The 22721-nt window shown below is 42.1% G+C and overlaps 1 protein-coding gene across 1 annotated transcript in view; it reads left to right on the forward strand.

Moving 5' to 3' along the window:
- The first annotated feature begins 265 nt into the window (after positions 1-265).
- ATP2A3 (ATPase sarcoplasmic/endoplasmic reticulum Ca2+ transporting 3) overlaps positions 266-22721 on the forward strand; it is a 148828-nt gene continuing 126372 nt past the window's right edge. Inside the window, exon 1 of the mRNA XM_034420907.3 lies at positions 266-1123. Coding sequence (XP_034276798.1) covers positions 1006-1123 — 118 coding nt within the window. The 5' untranslated portion in view covers positions 266-1005. The remainder of the gene's footprint in view (positions 1124-22721) is intronic.

Here is a 22721-nt window from a genome sequence, read left to right on the forward strand (position 1 = left end):
TGTTGTGTTACCCGAAATTCTCCAGATCGCACCAACGTTACTCTCCATTGCTGCAACGGATGGAGATTTCTCCCCGCCCCAGAAATAAAGGCTCAGGTGGGCGGGCATTATAAACAACCACCAAAAAAGTGAACGTTCAAAAGGAAAACATCTTCCCGGTTCGGTCCGAAAAGCAAAAAAAAGACCATAAACAAATAAGAACTCCCGCTTTGGCCAATGGCAGTAGGGCAGGAAGGTATCAAGGGCGTCCCCGGAGCCAATCAGAAGAAGGCAGGTAGCTTGTGAATGGGGAAGGCCGGAGAGGGAGTAGCCCGCGCGGCGATGGGTGGGGGGTAATTAATAAATACGCAACGCGTTCCGTCGAAGGCGATCGGGGTTGTCGATCAAGGCGGGCCCGGAGAAGATCTTTGGCGAGCCTGGCGGTGGAAGGCGAGAAGACAGAGCCGAGCGAAGGAAGTGGTGGGAGGGGCGCGTTGTCAGGCAGTTCTGCTGCAGCAGCTGAGGAGAAAGTAACTTTGCAAAGGCGAGGCGAGGCGAGGCAAGGCATGGCCGCAGTAAGAAACCCGGGGATGATCCGTCTCTGGGGCCAGGCGCGCCGGCTTTGAAGTCTCCCCGATTTGCAAAAGCGGGGAGATCGCTGGCGGCTCCCCAAAAAGGAAAGGGGACGCCCGCGGCACAGAACAGCACGGCTGTCCCCCCCCGCCCCCACCCGTCGCAAAAGCGCAGCCTTTTCGCGCACCGCCAGCGTCGGCGGATCCGGAGAGAGCGAAGGCGCTCCGCTCGAGCGGCGAAGGGAGGAGGCGCTGCGCCGTCGAGGAGCTTCGCCCCCGCCGGCTTTTTCTGCAACCTTCGCCCGGCTCGGACCTCCGGCTCGGCTGTGACCGAGTCGTTCCGTCAAGGGAGAGCCTAGGCTTCCGCCTCTCGGAGTTCGGTCCGACGACAGCAAGGCAGGGAAGGGAAGGGAAGGAGCGCCGAGGAGCGCTCCAAGCCGCTCGGGGAGAAAGCATGGAGAGCGCGCACAGCCTGACCGCCGAAGAAGTCCTGCGGCGTTTCGGGGTGCGGGAGAGTTGCGGACTCAGCGCCGAGCAGGTCCGACGGCACCGGGAGAAGTACGGCGCCAACGGTAAGGGGGCTCCAACAACCCTGCCTAGGCGCCCAAGCTCGCCGCCTTGCGCGGAACGGCCAGGGGTGGCTGGTGGGGCCAGGGAGGAAGAGAGGGAGCAGGATGGTCGCTTCGGACAGTGCCGGGGATGTGGGGGGGGGACTAGCAGGGCGCGGATTGTGGTCGTGGTGGTCCTCAACCGCTGCACGCATGGTGCATGGAGCTTCACGGGTTTAGGCGGAAAAAGGAAATGAATCGCTCTCAAATAAAAAGAACGAGCCGTGTCGAACAGTCCAGGGTCAGGCAGCATCACTTTTCCCACGGTGGCCGGCCGGCCGGCAGCAGAAATCCCACGGGCACGCGAGAAGTGGGGGGGCGGCAGGAAGCGGCTGCTCTTTGGCATTCGGAGGGAATTTGCCCTTAACTCCGGTTTCTGATCGCAGTCGCGTCGCATCTCCGAGCCCCGTTACCTTTCAAAGTCTGGCCTCGTGAATTTCGGGAGTGGGGTGTCCCCTCGAGACAACTCAAGGGCCGTTTAATAAACAGGACTTAGCTGATGGTGGCCATGGTAGCCGACCGAATGTGTTCTGGAAGCAGACAGAGGCGATAGCGGTGGTGGTGGTTTCCGCTCACCCCTGTGCCTCATGTTTACAGATACACTGTCTCTTTCCACGGAAGCTCCCTTTTTAAGTATCTCGGTAATGGATAGGAGGAACGCTGAGGTAAAGCCGTCGTTCAGTTTCATGGGCTTCATGTATTGTGTGAATCCAATCGTTGCTCTTTAGAAACCACCGTCTATGGGACGTCGATGGAGATTCTCAGTCCTCCAGGTCATGGTTGTCCCAAACTTGGTGCTTTTTTCTAAGAGGCAACTGGACTTTCTGGGGTTTTTGTTTTTTTTTTTTTGAAGATGTTTCCCTTCTCATCCAAGAAGCTTGAAGAGCTAAAGAAGCTTCTTGGATGAGAAATGAAAGGTCTTCAAAGAAAAAAAAACACAGAAAGTCTAGTTGTCTCTTGAAAAAAGTACCTTTGGGGCAACTCATTGTGGTTTACTCCAGGAAACCATAACAAAGCCAAGTATGGCTTAGTGCAGAGGTCTTCAAACTTGACAGCGTTAAGACTTGTGGACTTCAACTCCCAGAATTCTCCAGCTAGCATAGTAATTCTCCACCTAGCATAGCTGGAGAATTCTGGGAGTTGAAGTCCACAAGTCTTAAAGCTGTCAAGTTTGAAGACCTCTGGTTTAGTGCAATATGTGAATTGAGAACCCTGAAAGATCAGGGCTCATGAGATATTTGGGTGGGGAGCTGTTTGTTTGTTTGTTTGTTTGTTTGTTCAATATTTATAAAGAAGATTTTCAGAATTAAGAGAAGAAGAAAGAGGGGAACAAGATCTCCTCTAGCAAACAAGTGAATCAGGACATCTGAATAACAAGAATATGTAGGCAGCAAATTGGGATAGCAAGATGGTTATAATGCTTGCCTTGTAAATAAATAGAAGGTTGCTGACTCAAAACCCAGAAGAAACTCTGAATGCCATTGTGGTTAAGGAGTTGGTCAAGAAGTGGATCCATGGAAACTACCTGCCTAACTTTGGGCCAGGCACTTTCTCTTAGCCCATCCTTCCCCACAGGGTTGTTATGGGGAAACATAGATCTTGTGTGGTGCTTAAATAGAAGTACATATCAAATGCTAAATATTTAAGAATTATGCAGAAAAAAAGGATAATCCTGACCCTAACGTTTGAGGCAGTATTTCATCAACGGAAAGATATTTCCCAGGTACTAAACCCTTTTTAACTGGGGATGAATAGACTTGAACTCTCTGGTCTTCTATAGACAGAATTGCTCCTTAAGCCTGCAGTTATCCTGCCACTCCTACAAGTGCCCATTTCTCGTCTGTTTTTGGAATTGTAGGTTGCTAAGAGAAATAAGTTTTCTTCTTTTTTTGCATGACCTAAGTGCAAACCCATCCAGCAGCTGCTTGCAAGATACTGCAGCATGGACTATGATCTCTGTCAACCTTCCCAACCTACCCGCTTCAAGATGCTATGGGATTACACTGCCCAGAGTCCTACATGGGTTGTCTGGGAATTATGGGTATTGTAGTTCCAACACATCTGAACAGCTGGGTGGCTAGCTTCGGTTCTGCAAAAGCTCTCCACTTTTCTCTCCTGAGATCAGTGAAGATGAGTTTGTTTTTGGATGAAAAGAACAAGATTGGTGGAGTGACCATATTTTCCTCTTTAAAAAGTCAAGGGGGAGGTTCATTGAAAAGCTGAATGATGTATCTGGAGGATATGAAAGTTCAGTGGATATGAAGCTAACTTTTACATGAGTATGCAAAATGGGTTAATGAAGAATAGAGAGTTGGAAGGGACCTTGGAGGTCTTCTAGTCCAACCCTCTGCTCAGGTAGAAAACCCTATACCATTTCAGACAGATTGTTGTACAATCTCTTCTTAAAAACCAACAACTTCTGGAAGAAAGTTGTTCCACTGATTTAATTGTTCTAACTGTCAGGAAATTTTTTCCTCAGTTCTTGGTTGCTTCTCTCCTTGATTAGTTTCCATCCATTGCTTCTTGTCCTGCTTTCAGGTGCTTTGGAGAATAGTTTGACTCCCTCTTCTTTGTGGCAGCCCCTGAGATATTGGAACACTGCTATCATATCACCCCTAGTCCTTCTTTTCATTAAACTAGATATACCCAGTTCCTGCAATGATTCCTCAAATGTTTTAGCCTCCAGTCCCCTAATCATCTTTGTTGCTTTACTCTGTACTCTGTACTCTAATGAATTTGAGGGAAGCTTGGTGAGGTTCTTTGCAGTGAGGTAAATCAGATTGTCAACTCATTCTGGTCCAACATTACTTACATTGATGTAACAACAGTCCAGACAACAGGCTTTCCAACTCTTTCCATGTCAAGGCCTTTCATTGGTTCTTTTGCAACCTTTTGCAACTTTCCCCTCTGAATTTGCACCTCCAAACTATGGAAGTGCATTGCCAATTTTTTTTCCTCTGCCGCTGTGCCCTCACTCTGCCAAAATAAAGAGTCAGTGCAGAAGGTTGTGAGAGTCGATCGCCATCTTTCCCACAATTAAGCCTATCAATCCTATTCTTCAAAGTGGGCTAAAACTGTATGGCTGACATTTGATTTAAAATGTCTGAATGTGGATGCTATAAATTGAGACCCTTTTTTTCCTGGAGGCGAATGGAAGTGATTTTTCTCCCTCCACTTCCTTGCCTTTAACCTCCACACCCCTCTTGTTTATTCTCTGGAAGCTGAAATGACAAACGCCCCCCTCCGCCCCCACACACAATTCTTGTCACATATAATCCTCTATACAAGGATTGTTAGGATTAAATTTTGGAGACCTTGAGTTCAAGTCCTGTCTTAGTTATGAAAGCCAGCTGGGTGACCTTGGGCCAGTAACTCTCCCTCAGCCCAATTCACCTCATAAAGTTATTTGCTGTGGGGAAAATAGGAGGAGGAGGGTGTGTTGGATATGTCCTCCACTTTGAGTTATTTGTAAAAATAATAAAGGCAGAGTACAAATAAAAATAAAAACTCCTTTTTTCAGGTCTAGAAATCCTGTATGGTTATCCTCTCTTCTGTGAGCCACAAAGAGTCCTAGGGAAATAGTTTCAAAAATCTTCGAAGGAAATTCTTTAATAGACGTGGCACTGACATTTTTCTGTTTTTACAAAACTTTTTTGCAGTTTTCAACAAAAGTTCCCTTTTCCTACCTTAGAAACCTCAACTTCCTTATTGGTTCCATGCTTCTTTTAATCTAAGAATGCTTCAATGCGTCTTTGGCCCCTGCTGGATTTCGTTGGCATATTTCATTGCCACATTTAAGCCATTTTATTTCTCTGTTGGCAAGACTCTTCCCAAGCCAACCCTTTTAGGGCAATATTTTATTTCAGCTACATTTTAGCTGGTCAAGAAAACTTCAGTTGCCCTCCCCACTATCAGTAAGCATTCAGCTTAAAGAAAGTTGGTTCCTCAGCAACCATCATAATATAATTAGAATATTTATAACATATCTAAATTAGGCTTCATTAAATCCATGATGGTCAATAGGAGAAAAAAGAATTGTAGATGGGTAATAGCTACACTTCTCAAAACCCTTTCTGCGAAGTTTTGGAGAATTCAGAAACTTGCAAATCTGGTTTCTAGAAATCAGCTGTAGTGGTCTTTTTCGGGGGTGGGTGGGATGGCTATTATGATGCCTTACAAATTAGCTAATTTTTAAATTATGTATGGGTGAACCCCAGAATTTATAAAATTCCTATACAAGTCTGAATCTTAGACCAAACTAGAAATACGTTTTTGAATTCAAAGTATAATTTTTCCTTATGTAAATGGCATATATTCATAATGCTGGAGATCCAATAACTGTAAAGAAGCAATTTATTTTCCCCCTGCCTTGATCTTCAGGAAAAAAAGAAAAAAAAAACTTCTAGTAACACTGGAATTTAATTAAAAAGAAATCCTCCCCCCCCCCATTTTCTAACTGATGTTTTTTAGGTAAAAGTTAAACCACAATGAAGCCTTTTCTTTGATACAAACTTTCCCTGATGGATTTGTGTATCAATACTTGGCATAAAAATCATACTGTATCTGTTTAATGAAGTTCTCATTTAATGTTGTTAATCTTCATTTTGGATCAATTAACAAAGGTTTTATGGAGGCGCAGAATTGGTCAAGTGGCTCATCGTAGTTTTAATTGCTGTTTTTTTTGAGTGCATTCTTGAGTGAATATAAATCAGGAATCTTCTGAACACTTTTTCCCCCTGTGTCCTTAAATGTCTGGGTACTTTTATAAATTTAATAAATAAATAAATAACTATTTTTTCTGGTGTATTTTAAAGAGTTATAGATGTATAGAGAAACCCTATCCTTATTTCCTAGATATTCCTCGAGCAGTCTTCAGCAGGGTTTTTTGAATTATGTTGTGTGAGCGCATCCAGGGCCGGATTTTCCTATAGGCTAACTAGGCTTCAGCCTAGGGCCTCAAGATCAAGAGGGGCCTACATTCAAATTGTTAGCAAAATTAAAATAATTAAAATTAAACTTTCACTATAGGTGAAAGGGCCTCATAAGTGGAATAGCCTAGGGCCTCTTTTCATCTAAATCCGGCCCTGAGCGCATCATGGGGTTGGTGTTGAATATTCAATAAAGGAGTGAAGCCCAAGAATATAGGCTTCACTCAGGTCCGCCGTCTCGGCGGGAAAAATAGTTCAATCCAATTGGCTAAAGTTCTGACAGCTACCTATAAAAGGGCAAGCTGTCAGACAGACAGTTGCTGGGTTACTGCTTCTTATAATAAAGAGTTGAAGTCGAAGATCTGCCTCTGTCTCTTCAATCGCCCACTATTCTACAGTTCCATTAGAGATTAAGGAGAGAGAGACAAATCATTCAAATGCAGCCATATTTCTACTGCCACCATTTTGCCTCATGATCAGGGGTTTCCGATTTCCCCCCCTTTTAACCAATAGGTTCCATAACCTGAAAAAGTGTGAAGCCCCCTGATCTATAGCAGTGGTACCTCCACAGTTCAAAACCGATCTTGGTAACTTTAAAAAAAAGTGGGACAGAGCCTTAGCCTGCTATCTAGCATAACATGATCTATATACAGTATTAGTTTCCCAACCTGGCAACTTAAGGTATGTTTAACATGCATTTAGACTTCAGTCTCTCAGAATTCTGCAGCTGACTTCCCACCATTCCCAGATATCAGTGGAAACAGTGATGTTTCAGCACATTTGCATACAAAATTAAGGATGGCTGGTCTTCACTGACAGGCAGATGTTTTCTAAAGTCTTTCCAATCAGTCTTTCCTAGCAGAAGAGGGATGCAACGGATTAGTTCTGCTCTTTTTGCACGCAAAGCAAGTGTTGTATTACGGTGTATCCTTGAGGACTAGAAACTTCTGAGTTTTATTTTCTCAATGCTAAACTGCACCCATGCCTTTTGGTGTAGTAGTTAAGACACTAGGCTAGAAACTGGGAGACTGAGTTCTACTCCTTTAGGCACAAAGCCATCTGGGTGACCTTGGGCCTGTCACTCTCTCTCAGCCCTAAGGAGGAGGCAATGGCAAGTCATTCCTGAAAAACTTTTCCAAGAAAATTGCAGGGATTTGTCCAGGCAGTCTCTGAGATTCGAACACAACTGAACAAAAGCAAACAACAACAACAAACCAACTTGCACCTCAGTTCTAAATGTCTTTATGTGTGCATTTGATTTTGTTAATGTTCCCGGCCCTGATCAGTGTGTGAAACTATGGTTTGTTTAACAAGTTGTGATAAATTAATCGAAAATAGGAGGATTTACATAATAGGTAGATGTATATAATTTTAAGTTAACCATTGCATATGCATCTCATCATAAACGAGATCATTTTTCCTCATTAGGTTTTTTTCCTGTGGTGCTTGGCATGTTAGGTGAATGTTAGGCCAATCTTGATATGGTTTGGTGAGTCAATTTGGTATAGCGCTTTGCATTCTGGCCTAAAAATCAGGAGACTGTGAGTTCTAGTCCCACTTTAAACATGGAAGCTGGCTTGATAACTTTGGGCTCAGCCCAACCTACCTGACACAATTGTTATGGGAAAAATAGGAGGAAGAAAGAGTATTGTGTATGTTCCCTACGTTGAGTTATTTAGGGGAAAAAAATAAAGAAAAAAATGTAAAATAAATAAAGTGGAGTGGGGCTAACTTAGTACTTGAATGGGAGATCACGGGGAAATCTATTTATGCTAGGCTGAGAAATCAACAAAATGCCTCAGAAGTCAGTGGCCAATCACTTCTGTTTCCTGCCAAAATAGAACAAGGGTCTGTCCTTTAAGTCGCTGGGAGTTCAGATCAACTTCAAGGACACTTTTAAAGTAAATAAATGTGCATACTATTACGTTGTCCTGTTTGAAGGTAATATATTGTGGTGATACAGATATTATTGGAGTATTCTCATTTGCCCCCTGTTTGATCTTCCAGGCTTCCTCCTTTGTGTGCCAATTTCCCACCCACAGAAAAAAACAAGTTGTGGCTTAAGTGGCATTCTTTGCTTCCTCCAGACCAGTGGTTTTCATTCTTGGTGATTTAAAGATGTATGAACTTCAATTCCCAGAATTACCCAGCCAGGAATTGTGGGAGTTGAAGTCCACACATCTTAAAGTTGCTAAGGTTGAGAAACACTGTCCTAGATTCTGAGCATATTGATCCACATGCAAATCGGACTGAGGGACATATTTTATTTCAGATGCTTTATTTCAGCATTTGTTTACCTGCAGATAAATCCACCCACTCACGCCTGTCTTGCCCTGGACATCTTCAAGACCCATCTGAAGCCAAGAAAAGCTGCTGTTTTCCTAATATCAGACTAAAACATGTTGAGTTATCAGGATACGGGTAGTCCTCAACTTACAATAGTTTGTTTAGTGACCATTCAAATTTATAACATCCCTTAAAAAAGTGACTTACAACTGTTTTTCACCCTTACGATCATTGCAACACCCCCATGGTCACATGATCAAAATTCAGGCGCTTGGCAACTGACTCATATTTATGACGGTTGCAGTGTCCCGGAGTCATATGATCGCCTTCTGTGTGACCTTCTGACAAGCAAAGTCAAGGGGGAAGTCAGATTCACTTAACAATCACGTTATTAAGTTAACCACAGTGATTCCCTTAACAACTGTGGCAAGAAAAGTCATAAAATGAGGCAAAACTCACTTAACAACTGTCCCATTTAGCAACAGAAATTTTGTGCTCAGTTGTGGTCGTAGGTTGAGGACTACCTGTATTTTAAATTTTGATTTTTCAATCCTGCATGTTTTGGAAATGATGCCTTTTTGATCATTTAATAAACAATTCTAGGTTGGGGCACCCAGTGGTTGGAATTAACAGAGCTCAACTTCGTATCCATTCCTGATTTTCACTTAGTGAATGGCCACCGGTAGTCTTTGATTTAATAATCATTCTTTTAGCAACCATTCAAAGATACAGTGGCACTGAAGAAAGTGACTTACAACTGGTCCTCAAGTCTTAAGTTATGACCATCGCTGATCAGCACAATCATGTGATCAAAATCTGGGCAATTGGCAACTGGCATGTATTTACAGACAACAACAAAGTCATGGATCACAATTTGCGATTTTGCTTCTGATAAGCAAAGTCAATGGGGGAAGCCAGATTTGCTTAACGACGGCATGATTCACTTAAAAACTTCAGGGATTTGCTTAACAACTGTGTCAAAAATGCTCATAATATTGGGTGTGACTCACTTAACAACTACCTCCTTTAGCAACTGAAATTCTGATCCCAATTGTGGTCATAAAGCAAGGACTACCTGTATTCTGTCAGAGGTACCCTTCACAGGTAACTCCATTGAGAATGGGTGGTTGTGATTTACTTCTTTCTCTTCATTTTCTTCCCTCCCATCCTTTTTCCTTGTTTGTCTTGGTGGGCAGGAAATATCTCCCTGCTCATCTTTGCAAGCCACCCTGAATATAGCAAAAGGAACAGAGGCGGTATTCAGCCGGTTCAGACTGGTTCACCTGAACCGGTAGCGGAAATCGTATGTGGGCCTGCCCACCCACCCACCCCAGCTCTATGCCATCCTATTTAGGCACGTTTTTGAGGCCGGGCACATGCGTGGAAGGCGCACGCACGAGCAAAGTGCACGCGCGGAAGGCAGGGTTACGAATGGTAGTAACATAATGTGAAACCCACCGCTGAATAGCAATAGCACTTAGACTTATATACCGCTTTACAGTGCTTTACAGCTCTCCCTAAGCGGTATACCGAGTCAGCATATTGCCCCCCAAAATCTGGGTCCTCATTTTACCCACCTTGGAAGGATGGAAGGCTGAGTTAACCTTGAGCCTGGTCAGATTTGAACTGCTAAATAGCAGGCAGCCGATGGTCAGCAGTAGCCTGCAGTACTGCACTCTAACCACTGTGCCACCAAGGCTCTTAATATCATTTTGGCAAAAGGATATGACAAGAGTCTTTCTAATAAAATCCATTTGTGAAGCATATAGGGAGCCACAGATAAAAGAAGGGATATTTTCATGCTCAGACTAATTCTAAAACTGTAATTATTTAAGCAGGTGTTCAGTGTTTAATGGCTTGCTGGTTTTTGATCAACACATTTATTTTTGTGGCCACTGCTATTTTTACTGTTCTTCTGTAGATATTTGTATTGTTTTAAAATGAAACAGTCTTATCCAGCTTTCTTAATTTTTTTTTAAAGAAGGGCCATTAAGTAGCATTCTAATTTAAACTTTTAAGTGATTCAGACAAACACACAGAGAGGTTAGAAGCAGGGTCTTGCTCCCAATTTACTTTCAGGCAGGGTGGATAAAAATCAATGATTTTTTTAAAAAAATAAAAAAAAATCAAATTTTTTTGATTTAAATCGGATTTTTTTGATTTAAATCAGATTTTTTTGATTTTTATCGAATTTATTTTAATAAAAAACTTTTGGGGTAAAAATCTATCGTAAGATAGTTTTCTATTTAAGATACATAAATAATTTAGTTTATTCAGCATGAAATGGAGCTTAGTTATGTAGCATGAGGCTGTATAGTCTGCAACACTGGGACTATCGGTGAGTCAACAGTGGGTCAAAGGAGTAGCAGAATGACAGTTGCTCTTTAAAAATTATGATTTAAATCGAGTTGATTTAAATCAAGCCTTTTTACTAGTGATTTAAATCATGATTTAAATTGTGATTTAAATCAACTCGATTTAAATCAAATCCACCCTGCTTTCAGGACCAATATAATTCACATTTTCCTAGAGATCTCTGGAAAGGGAATGTAGCCCTTCCTGATCTGGTGCTCTCCCAAGAGTGGATTACAGCTCCCATCGTCCCCAGCCAGTATAACCAATGATTCGATGAGCTAGAGAAGATGGGAAATACTACTTTATCTAACATTTGATATTCAGGAAAGCTACTCCAAACATAGACAAGGATAGAACTTGCACATTGAGGAGAAAAGTACAAATTTCCACCTGAGTCAATATTTGTCTTATTTCAAAAAATTTTGGGAAGGGCCCTTTCCACCCAAGTCATATTTAGCATATGCAAGTAGCTTTGATGAAGCCAAAGTAAGATGGGTACGTTAGAAGATGAAAGAAGGGAAGTGGTAGGATGTACTCTGCAGCCTAAATGGCACTTTGAAAGCCTTTTTGGGGTGTGTGTGTGATCATCTGTGGATCCCTTTTTTTAGCATGCCTTATTTGTTTGTGTGTGCTTTGTGTGTTCCTTTTAAAGGAAACAGACTATATAGAGTCTGTAGCAGTGGTGGGATTCAAATTTTTTTTTCTACCAGTTCTGTTACTACCGCTTGGTGGGCATGGTGTGGCTTGTTGGGCATGGCAGGGGAAGGATACCGTAAAATCTCCATTCCCACCCTACTCCAGGGGAAGGATACTGTAAAATCTCCATTCCCTCCCCACTCCAGGGGAAGAATACTGCAAAATCCCCATTTCTTCCCAATCAGCTGGGACTCAGGAGGCAGAGAATAGATGGGGGGGGCAGTCAGAGGTGGTATTTACCGGTTCTCCAAACCACTCAAAATTTCCGCTACCGTTTCTCCAGAACTGGTCAGAACCTGCTGAATACCTCCTCTGGTCTGTAGGTAGAAGGAAGGGGGGCATCTGCCTTGTTGGTCTTCCTGGAGCATACAGGATGCCTTCTGCTTTTTGCATAACTTTTGGGAACTCAGAGTTTGTGGAGTCTTGGAAGATATTAAGAAACAATGGTGTGATTCCTGCTTAGGAAGTAGTAAGTGGTTTTACTTTGGCTGGGGTTGTGTGATACGGTGAATTTAGTATAACATGACTATGGCAAAAAACTGACCTATCACGTGTAAATCACTTGACCATGGAGATGCTGCAAAAATGGTCATAAGTATGAAAAATGGTCATAAGTCACTTTTTTAAAAAAATAATTATTACAATTTTCCTTTACACAACTCTAGTACATAATCCACAGACTGTGTCATTTTTGTATACTTCGGATCAACATTCCATACAATATATACATTCAATATCTAATCCTCAATAGCCTTATGTATATTTCCAATTTTTATTTCTATTATCTATCCAAGTGTACCATTTTTCCCAAACCGCATAAAATTCCGAACCATCTTTTTCTTTTAGTTCTAGGATAAGTTTATCCATTTCAGCACATTCATATATCTTCTGAACGATCAATCCCTCTGGTGGTGTATTGCGTTCCTTCCAGTATTGCACGAACGCAATTCTTGCCGCTGTTAATATGTGTAGAATCAAATATCTTATCTTTCTATCAAATTTTGTTTTAAGTATTCCCAGGAGAAATGTTTCCGGGTTTAGTTCTATTTGACATTTTATTATCTCTTGTAGCCAGCTTTGTATCTTAGTTCAGTACTTTTTTGCTTAGGGACATAGCCACCAAGCATGAAAGAAGGTACCTTATAAGTCATTTTTTCAGTGCCATTGTAACTTTGAATGGTCACTAAGTGAACTGTTGTACGTCGAGGATTACCTGTACAGGTGTCTTTGGCTCTGCTTTCTTCTGGATTGTTTCTCTATTTGTCAATCTAGTCTGCAGACCTGGATTTGAATGAGATGCTTCCTATACAAATACCACCCAGCTCTAACCCTGCTTAGCTTTCTTTCTGAGCCGAGGTTGCCAAGTCACTACCTCCTAACAGGACATGTCCTTTCAATAAATCATAGTTAAATAAACCATAGCCTATATTGCTGTGTAATCCAGTCACTGCGTAATCCCAGCAGCCCAAATGAAAAATGGCTTGTTTATGATGAATGAATGTTGTTAGAGCGGAGCCCTTTTTTTATAAACTACTGGCACGCTTGTAAAAATAAAATTGAAAAAGGGTTTCTTTAGCATGGCATGAATTTATAGTGAGTAATTGAAGGCTGCATTCGGCTACATCTTTGGAAAACTTTCAAAGAGCAAAGGGAAACAACCTAAAATAAATCATTGTTCGGTTAATGCTCTCATAGAGGCTAGATCTTTGCAGAAAGCCCAGTTGGTGGTGATTTTTCGCATTTCATAGTGGTGGGGGAATAGCTCCAGTTCCCTTCGGGGTCCGGTTGTAAATAATGGGAACAGTAGCTGTAGAAGCCCTGGCCATTCTCTTCCATTGTCTGCAAGCTCCTGGACCCAACCGTTGCCTGTGTGAGAAACAAAGCTGCTGCCACCCCCCCCTTACACAAATGACAAAGAACATGGGAGGAAATTTGTTAATTTTGTGCAGAGGAAATAACACCGAATAGCTCCAAAAGTCAAGATTGTAATGAATAGTTTTCACCTGATTTTACATTTGGAAGAGAAAACAGACTTGTTCAGTAGGTTTGATTGATCAATTTAAAGCTACTTTTATAGGTAGTCCTCGATTTACAACCACATTTGGGACAAGAATTTCCGTTGCTAAAGCAAAGCAGGAGCCTGGATAGCTCAACAGACTAAAAGCCTGTTATTAACATTCAGCTGTCTGCAATTATTGCAAGTTTGAATCTCCCCAGGCTCAAGGTTGACTCAGCCTTCCATCCTTTCTAAGGTAGGTAAATTGAGGACCCAGCTTGTGGGGGCAATAAGTTGACTTTGTATAAAAAAATATACAAAAGTATGAAGGCTATTGCTTAACGCATTGTAAACCGCCCTGAGTCTCTGGAGAAGGGTGGCATATAAATCTAATTTAAAAAAAAAAGCGATTCTTAAGTGAGGTGCAGCCAATTTTTTATTTTTTATTTTTATTTTTGCCACGTTAAGTGAACCACTGCAGTGGTTAAGTGACTCTTGTTGTTGACCGAATCTGGCTTCTCCCATTGACTTTGCTTGTCGGAAGCCAGCTGGGAAGGTTGCAGATGGTGATCACATGACCCGGGGATGCTGCAATTGTCATAACTACATGCCGGTTGCCAAGTGCCCAAATTTTGATCATGTGACCATGGAGATGCTGTAACAGTTATATGTTCCAGTTAGAAAACATAAGATAAAGGAGGGCTGTGGAAAGGGAAATTAACATACAGTTTTATCACTGCGAGGACTAGTTTTAAGTCGCTTGTTTCAGTGCCGTCGTAATAATTGTCTGTCGTGCCTGCCAACTTGACTTGGTTGCCCGTCCTGCCAGTGTCAACCCTGAAGCTGACCATTTTGAAGCTTCAGTGTATTACTATGGGTGTATTACTTGGAACCAGTGGTGAAATGTAAAATTTGTTACTACCGGTTCTGTGGGCGTGGCTTGTGGGGGGGTGGGTAATATGACAGTGGGCGTGTCCAACTTTTTTTTTTTTAACTTTTAAAACCATTTTTTACTACAACCTCTTCGGCTGAAGAGGTTGTAAAAAAAATGCTTTTAAAGCCTCTGACGATCCCAGCTGACTTGCCTGATCGGCAGAGGCTTTCTTTTCTTTTCTTTTTTAAAGCCTCTGATGATCCCAGCTGAGCCGTGTGATCATCAGAGGCTTTTTTTTTACTTTTAAAAGCATTTTTTTCGGCCAGAGATTGTAGAAAAAATGCTTTTAAAAATTAAAAAAAAGCCTCTGATGATTGCACGGCTCAGCTGGGCAATGGGGGGGAGGGGGCAGGGATTTTTGCTATCGGTTCTCCGAACCACCCGCCTCCATCGCTACCGGATCGGGCGATCCGGTCCAAACTGGGAGCATTTCACCCCTGCTTGGAACCCTGACAGCCAATGTGTATAGAAGCCAAAGGCTAGAAGGCAAGGCTAATGGATGCTTTCAACTGCAAGGCTGCCTGATTGTCTGTTTGCGACTTTTGTGTTTCTCTATCCACCCAACAGGGGAGGGCTCCAATTTTTCCACTCCTCTCCCCTAAAAATGTCAGTCTGCCAAAACCAGAATGAATCAAAGGCTCTCTATATAAAATGGAGCTGAAATGGTCTTTGGGCCTGTCCTTTAATTTGCAGACAGGTGAAAACGAATGAAATAAAAGGCTCTTTATTTGTGAGCTGTAGGCAAGGTGAGAATTCCTCAAAAGAAAAAAAAATGCAGATGTGAGGACAGAGGCATTTTGATTTACTCTTGAGTTTTGTTCCCTTTTTCATTGCCATGCAGGTGTCTGCTCAGAAGGGAGGCTCCTTGTACAGGTAGTCCTCGACTTACGACCACAATTGAGCCTAAAATTTATGTTGCTAAGTGAGACATTTGTTGGGAGTTTGGACCCATTTTACGACCTTTCTTGCCGCAGTTGTTAAATGAATCCCTGCAGTTGTTAATCGAGTAATATGGTTGTTAAGTGAATTTGGGATCCCCATTGCCTTTGCTCATCAAAAGGTCGCAAAAGGTGGATTACCTGACCCTGGGATAATATAATCGTCATAAACATGAATCAGTTGCCAAGAGTCTGAATTTTGATCACGTGTCTACGGGGATGCTGCAATGGTCATGTCAAAAATGGTCATAAGTCACCTTTTTCAGCGCAGTTGTAAATTTGAATGTTCACTAAATGAACCATTGTAAGTCGAGGACCACCTGTTGTTAAGGATATTGTTGTTGTGTTACCAACCAGCAGAGTGTAGAGCACAGAGAAACGTTGCTGAGAGCAATGAATAAGAGATGTACAAACTGGTTTATCAAAAGTTTACTTTATAGTGAAAAAAACAATCTCATAGTCTTTAAATTAATCCAAGTCTTTGCCAGTTAAATCAGTCCAGTGATACAAATATCTTCTTACCACACAAACAGTAGTTGGTTAGAATAACAAACTCACTCTGGTTCACAAACCATGATGGTAGCAGATCCATCCAACGATGATAGCACAATGATAGCAACTCCACACACTATGGTAGCATATCATCAGCTGAATACTTTACAGTACCTTTCTTAAATACGTTTACAACCAGTGATTATCTAATTACAGCATGACTCAGCATTACAATGAATCAGCAGGAAAACTTTAAAGTCACACAATACGTATTCATATTAAAGTCACAGAACATATATTGCCTGGACAACTTGTTAGGCTCAAACCATATCCTAACACCTGTAATAGATTTTACTGAGATGTGACGAGATGTGGCCGAGTGGTTCAAGAATTGCACTACGGCAAGGAAGACTCTGGTTCAAATCCATCCACAGCCTTGGAAGCTCACTTTACTCCATTCTAGTCCAAACGACCTCATGGAGTTGTTGTTATGGAAATAAAATGAAGGGTAAAATGAAGGCCCATGTAAGATGTCTTGAATTTCCAGAGTGGATGTATTATTAATTATTAATATTAAATTGCATTGCTCAGGTAAGTGGCAATAGGATGACAAACTAAACTTCTTCTTTTGGCCACAGAAGTTGCATTAGTTTGGGAGAGGAGATAGTGCTTCCTTCTAGTTATCTGGGGCTTCGTCTCCTCTTTTAAGTTTTTCCAAGATGTCAGGTTTTCTCTCCTGTGACTTAACTTTGGTTAACTTCAGTTAAATTTAAATTAAATCATGTTTCTCCTAGTCATCCAAAAATAATTGCCACCACACTGCCAGCGAGAAAAGGAGTTTAGAAGCTGATCTCATTGCTTTGAAGGAGTTGGTGACTCGGCAGTTGAACTTTCAAGATATAGATTTATTATTTAAAAGAAGTGATAAAACGGTTGCTAAGAAGGAAGCATGTGCTTCTCGCAAAACTGTATGTTAATTTTCCTTTCCCCAGCCCTCCTGTTTCTTATGTTTTCTATCTGGCAGCTAAGCTAAGCTGGCAGCAGATGCACTGCGGTATACAAAGCCGGATTTCCCAAGGTTTTTTGTGAAGTTCCCAGGTAATATTTCTCTGAAATATTTTTCTGGGCCAGACTGCCCCTAAAGAATTGTGACTTGTAAGCAAGAGACTAATTATTGGGGCTGGTGGCCTCCATTGTGGTTTATTAGAGTATTGTATGATCCCCAATTTATAAATAAATAAATTTATTTATTTATTTATTGGTTCAATTTATATGCCACCCTTCTCTGGAGATTCAGGGCGGCTTACAATGCGTTAAGCAATAGCCTTCATACTTTTGTATATATCTACTTAGTAGGGCTTTCGCCCCCCCTCCCCCAGCGGTGTTCTTTTTTATACAAAGTCAGCTTATTGCCCCCACAATCTGGGTCCTCATTTTACCTACCTCGAAAGGATGGAAGGCTGAGTCAACCTTGAGCCTGGTGAGATTCGAACTTGCAGTAATTGCAGGCAGCTGGTGTTACTTAACAATACTATTTCACCCCCCATCTAAGGAAATACTAACCTGCTATGATGTATGATCCATGGCAGTATATCCTGGGCAAGTTAATGCATTTTTGTGGGAATCATTTTGCTTGATATGGGGTTAATACTGTAGCTAAAAGAGTTTTAAAGTATTTCGGGTAGTGATCTGTAGCTTATGTATGCATCCCATAAGCTGATCAGCCCTTGCAGGGATGTGGAGCATGGGAACAAAAGTCCAACATGTTTAGAGGACAAAAGACTGCGCTGGTCTATGTTGTTGTGAAATCCTTATTTTCTAGAATTTATTTATTTAGTGTATGGCATTTTCTAGAAGTATTTAAGCTTCTCAGGTGGTGGGGAGAGGGGAGGGGAAGGGAGGGCAGGAGAGGAGAGGAGAGGAGAGGAAAGGAAAGGAGAAAGGAGAGGAGAGGAGAGGAGAGGAGAGGAAAGGAAAGGAGAGGAAAGAGGAAAGGAGAGGAGAGGAGAGGAGAGGAGAGGAAAGGAAAGGAAAGGAAAGGAAAGGAAAGGAAAGGAAAGGAAAGGAAAGGAAAGGAAAGGACTTCCTGACTCATCTAATTCAGTTCTCTGTTCTTTTGCACATCGCCCACCTGCCAGCCTCCCAATGTACACACTTAAACTGTCTGATTCATAAACATTCACTTCTCTGCTCCCTACCTTTCCCCCTCCCTTTCAGTCTCTTTCTTTAGAAAAAGTCTGTTTATTTCAGTAATTGGAAGGTTTCTGAATCAGAAAAAAAAAAAAAAAAGAGCCATGCTGAATTTGTTTGTGGCTGCCTTCTCAGGACCTCTGTCTTTGGTCATTGAAGGTGTTGGTACATCCTGCAAATTGGAGGAGCAGGTGGCAGCCGTGGCTAGGAGGGCCTTTGCACACCTGCCACTTGTGCACCATTTGTGGATTAACGTAACCTTCTCACAGTTACCCCCACCTTGGTCATCTCTTGTTTGGACTATTGTCCAATAGCCTTCATACTTTTGTATATTTATACAAAGCTTATTGCCCCCACAATCCGGGTCCTCATTTTACCTACCTTAGAAAGGATGGAAGGCTGAGTCAACCTTGAGCCTGGTGAGATTTGAACTTGCAGTAATTGCAGGCAGCTGATGTTAATAACAGTGCTTTAGTCTGCTGCGCTACCAAAGCTCCTACTCCTAATGTGTCATCTCTTTTGCGAAAGCTACATTGGTTGCCAATTTGGTTTTGACTGCAGTTCAAGTTGTTGATTATCATTTTTAAAGTCCTACATGGCTAAGGATTATTTGAAGGACTGCCTCTTTTCAAGAAGTCAGGACATGTGACAGGTTATCTCTGTTAAGGAAGTCCATCTAGTGGGATCATAGGAGCACGGAGGCTCGCATGGTTAGGATGCTGGGTTGGAGGTTAGCAAGTCCATGTTTGAGACCTGGGTGCTGCTGTGGGGCCGTTGAGCTCCCGTCCTTTGCTCCAGCTTCTGCTGGGGACATGAAAGAAGCTCCCAGCTGGACATCCTCCAGGCAACGATGATGTCACCGGCTAATTCTTTCAACCTGGAAGTGCCTCAGTGCTTCTTATACAAGTGCAATGCAATCTAGTGGGACCAAGAAGTAGGACCTTCTCCATGGTGGCTCCCTCCCATGCAATTTCATTCCTTCACAGATACGATTTGGCCACTGCCTTATTACTTTTTTTGGAAAGAGGGGTTCTGACAGGCAGCCTATGCACCCCAGGCGGATATGGAGCCAATCAAATAGCTGGAATGATTGTATCTGTTGCCACTTTGGAGTCATAGCAGTGGCAGACTTTTATGTTGTGAATTTTTCATGAGGTAAATCACTTGGAATCACTGTGTGTTAGTTGGGCAGCCATATAGATTTATTTCATAGATAAATAAATTCAGTAGCCTGGTCATTCTAGGATCACACCCCAACCAACCAGTGGTGGGTTTCAAATTTTTTTACTACCGGTTCTGTGGGGTGTGGCTTGGTGGGCGTGGCTTGGTGGGCGTGGCAGGGGAAGGATACTGTAAAATCTCCATTCCCACCTCACTCCAGGGGAAGTTACTGCAAAATCCCCATTTCCTCCCAATCAGTTGGGACTTGGAGGCAGAGAATAGATGGGGGCGGGGCCAGTCAGAATTTTTACTACCGGTTCTCTGAACTACTCAAAATTTCCACTACCGGTTCTCCAGAACTGGTCAGAACCTGCTGAAACCCACCTCTGCAACCAATCTCAAAGAATCTAAGGATAACTTCCCCTAGGCTTTTCCTATCATCTGGACCCAGTAGGAAGATTAATTTGAGGTTAGCCCTTCTTTCTATCCACAGGCACACAGAGGGAAGAGAGAGAGTGAGTCCACAGGATGTCACTATTCCTGGTGGGTGGGTGTGGGTGGGTGTGGGTGGGTGTGTATGTGTGCGCGTGCCACATGTATCAATGTATTTGTTTCTCCCTTCATGGACTCCCCCAAAGGTTTTTACAACCTGGTTTTCAGATTGCAATGTCTGTCCCCTCCCGCAGTCACATGCCCATATTTGGGGCACTTGAAATTGGCTTGTGTTTATGGCCACTTGCAGTCCCCCATGGTCATGGGACTGCAGTTGATGATGGTTTTGCCCTTTAACAGGTGTTTAGTTTCAGTTTCTGGCAAAAACCAGCCCATAGTAAGGCGTGGGATTCTTTACAACCATGGCATTTGCTTTACAGCTGCCATATTTGCTTAATGACCATTGCAAAGAAAGTGATAAAATCGGGTCCAGTCATGTGACCCGCATTATAACAATCAGAACTTAAGTCCATAAAATGTCAGACTCAAGTATGGTCGTAACCTGAGGATTATCTGTATCATTTTGATTGTTCCATCTCTACCTTTATGTATTGCGTGCTAATATTAGGTTACCAAGCCCTGGAATATTGATCACATGACAGCTGGGGCACTGCAGTGATCATAACTTTGGCGCGGTGGTGGAATCCAAATTTTTTTACTACCGGTTCTGTGGAAGTGGCTTGGTGGGCGTGGTGTGGCTTGGTGGGTATGGTTTGGTGGGTGTGGCAGGGGAAGGATACTGCAAAATCTCCATTCCCACCCCGCTCCAGGGGAAGGATACTGCAAAATCCCCATTCCTTCCCCACTCCTGGGGGAAGGGTATTGCAAAAACTCCATTCCCATCCCACTCTGGGGCCAGCCAGAGGTGGTATTTGCCGGTTCTCCGAACTGCTCAAAATTTCTGCTACCAGTTCTCCAGAACCTGTCAGAACCTGCTGGATTTCACCCCTGCTTTGGCGTCTAGGCATAAGTACCATTTGAAATGTCTTTGAATATTAGTGGTTTGGGTTGGTAGTTATGTTGTTGGTTTGAGCTCTGAGCTTGGCAATTTGGTTGCAAATGTTTTGTCCCCGTTCAAGGGGCGTTTTGGATTGTGCTTGTCTGGAAGAGCACTGGCCTTTAAAGGTATTTAAAGGTTTTTTAAAAGCCAGTGCTTCCCCAGACAAGCACAATCCAAAACGCACCTGAAGATGTCTCCTCGAATGGGGACGAAAAGTTTGCAACCGAATTGCCAAGCTCGAAGCTCAAACCAACAACATAACTACCATTTGTTTAGTTCCGCTGTAATTTTGTACAGTCACTGAATGAAAAATTGTTAATTGAGGACTAGCGGTAACAAATATTTTATAAAAACATATTAAGAGCATACACCCTGTCTATATCTCTATATCTCTATATATCTATAGATATTTTTATTTATTTGTCGAGTACGTATTAGATAATATGTATAAGTATAAGCATGAATTGAATACATAAAATGAATACAATTAAAGGGAACATTAGGACAGGGATAGTGGCATGTTGGTGCTCTTATGCACACACACACACACACACACACACACACACACACACACATATATATATATATATATATTTGTTTTCTGAGGTTTTCGCGGGTGTTTGTATGTAGGTCTTTGTAGCCCCCACCCAAACAGAACACACCCCCATCCAATCAGAGCACAGCCAACACCCCATCTAATCAGGGCACAGCCAAGCCTCCAACCATCAGAACACAGCCAAGCTCCCACCCAATCAGTTCACACCCCCACTGGCAGTTAAAAGGAAGAAACAGCTGCGATCACACATTGCTCCTAGAAGCACGAAGCCGAAAACACCAGCCTGAAGATGACGAATGAGACTTCGTCGAAACGTCGCCAAGACACTTCCAATTTTACGCGGGAGAAAACCCGAATTATCAAAGACACACACACACACACACACACACACACACACACACACATATATATATATTAAAGAAAGAAGCAGACATCCTGCGAGCTCCAGAACTTAAAATTTTAAAATTATTAAAATTTTATTTAACTAAGCTTTATTTAACTAATTATTTTAAAATTTTAAAATTTTAAGTTCTGGAGCTCGCAGGATGTCTGCTTCTTTCTTTACTAATATACCTGGAACTCGTATTTTTATAATAGTTTATAATAGATAGATAGATAGAGATATAGATAGATAGATATAACATAACAATTACAACAATTGTCCACGATGGTTTTCTGCAAAATAGTTTAAAACTGGCAGCATGAGAGTTAGACGTTCAGTCCAGCCACTTAATGTAAAGGTATCTTGGAGCAACAAATGGATTTTCCTTTTAAAAACAAGTGCAGTACTCAAATATTCAAATGTGGTGATGTGACTGTATCTACAAAGATCAGAATTATGCAAGTTCTTATATTGACTGTGATACTATATGGAAGCAAAGCTTGGGCTTTGAAGAAGTTGGATAGAAACAGTACTGACGTCTTTGAACTTTACTGTCAGGGGAGAGTCTGAAAATATCAAGAACAGCCAAGAAAGCAAACAAATGGATCATCAAAGCAATCCATCCAGAACTCTTACTGGAGGCACAAATAACCCAAGCTCAAATTATCCTACTTTGGACATGTTATGTGAATACCCAGCTCCCTGGGAAAGGCTCTAATGCTGGAAAAGGTGGAAGAAAAGAGAAGAGGACAATCATCATAGGGAAAATCTATCTGCATAGTTTTTAATATATTTTAATTATTTTTCTATTTGTTTTATAGCCTATAAGCTGCCCAGAGTCACCTTAGAGGGGAGATGGATGGCATAAAATATATAATATAATATATATATATATAAAATATATAAATAAACATCACTAGGAGTTGAAAATAACCTAAATAGCACATAATCAACAGATGCATATCATGTGTGAATTCCACAGTTTGTCCCTAATGTTTGGTCATCTTTGATCAATCTTGTACATGGGTCATAAACATGATCTCTGGCACAAATTTAAAGGAGTTAGGTTCACCCAAATGCAATTAGTCCTTCTGAAAGTAAGGTTCTTGTAATAGTTTACATTCCTTTGACAAACATACTTACCCAAAGAGCCTTC

This window comes from Pantherophis guttatus, chromosome 1, assembly GCF_059756535.1.
Source record: "Pantherophis guttatus breed Tessera chromosome 1, ASM5975653v1, whole genome shotgun sequence".
Lineage (NCBI taxonomy): Eukaryota > Metazoa > Chordata > Lepidosauria > Squamata > Colubridae > Pantherophis > Pantherophis guttatus.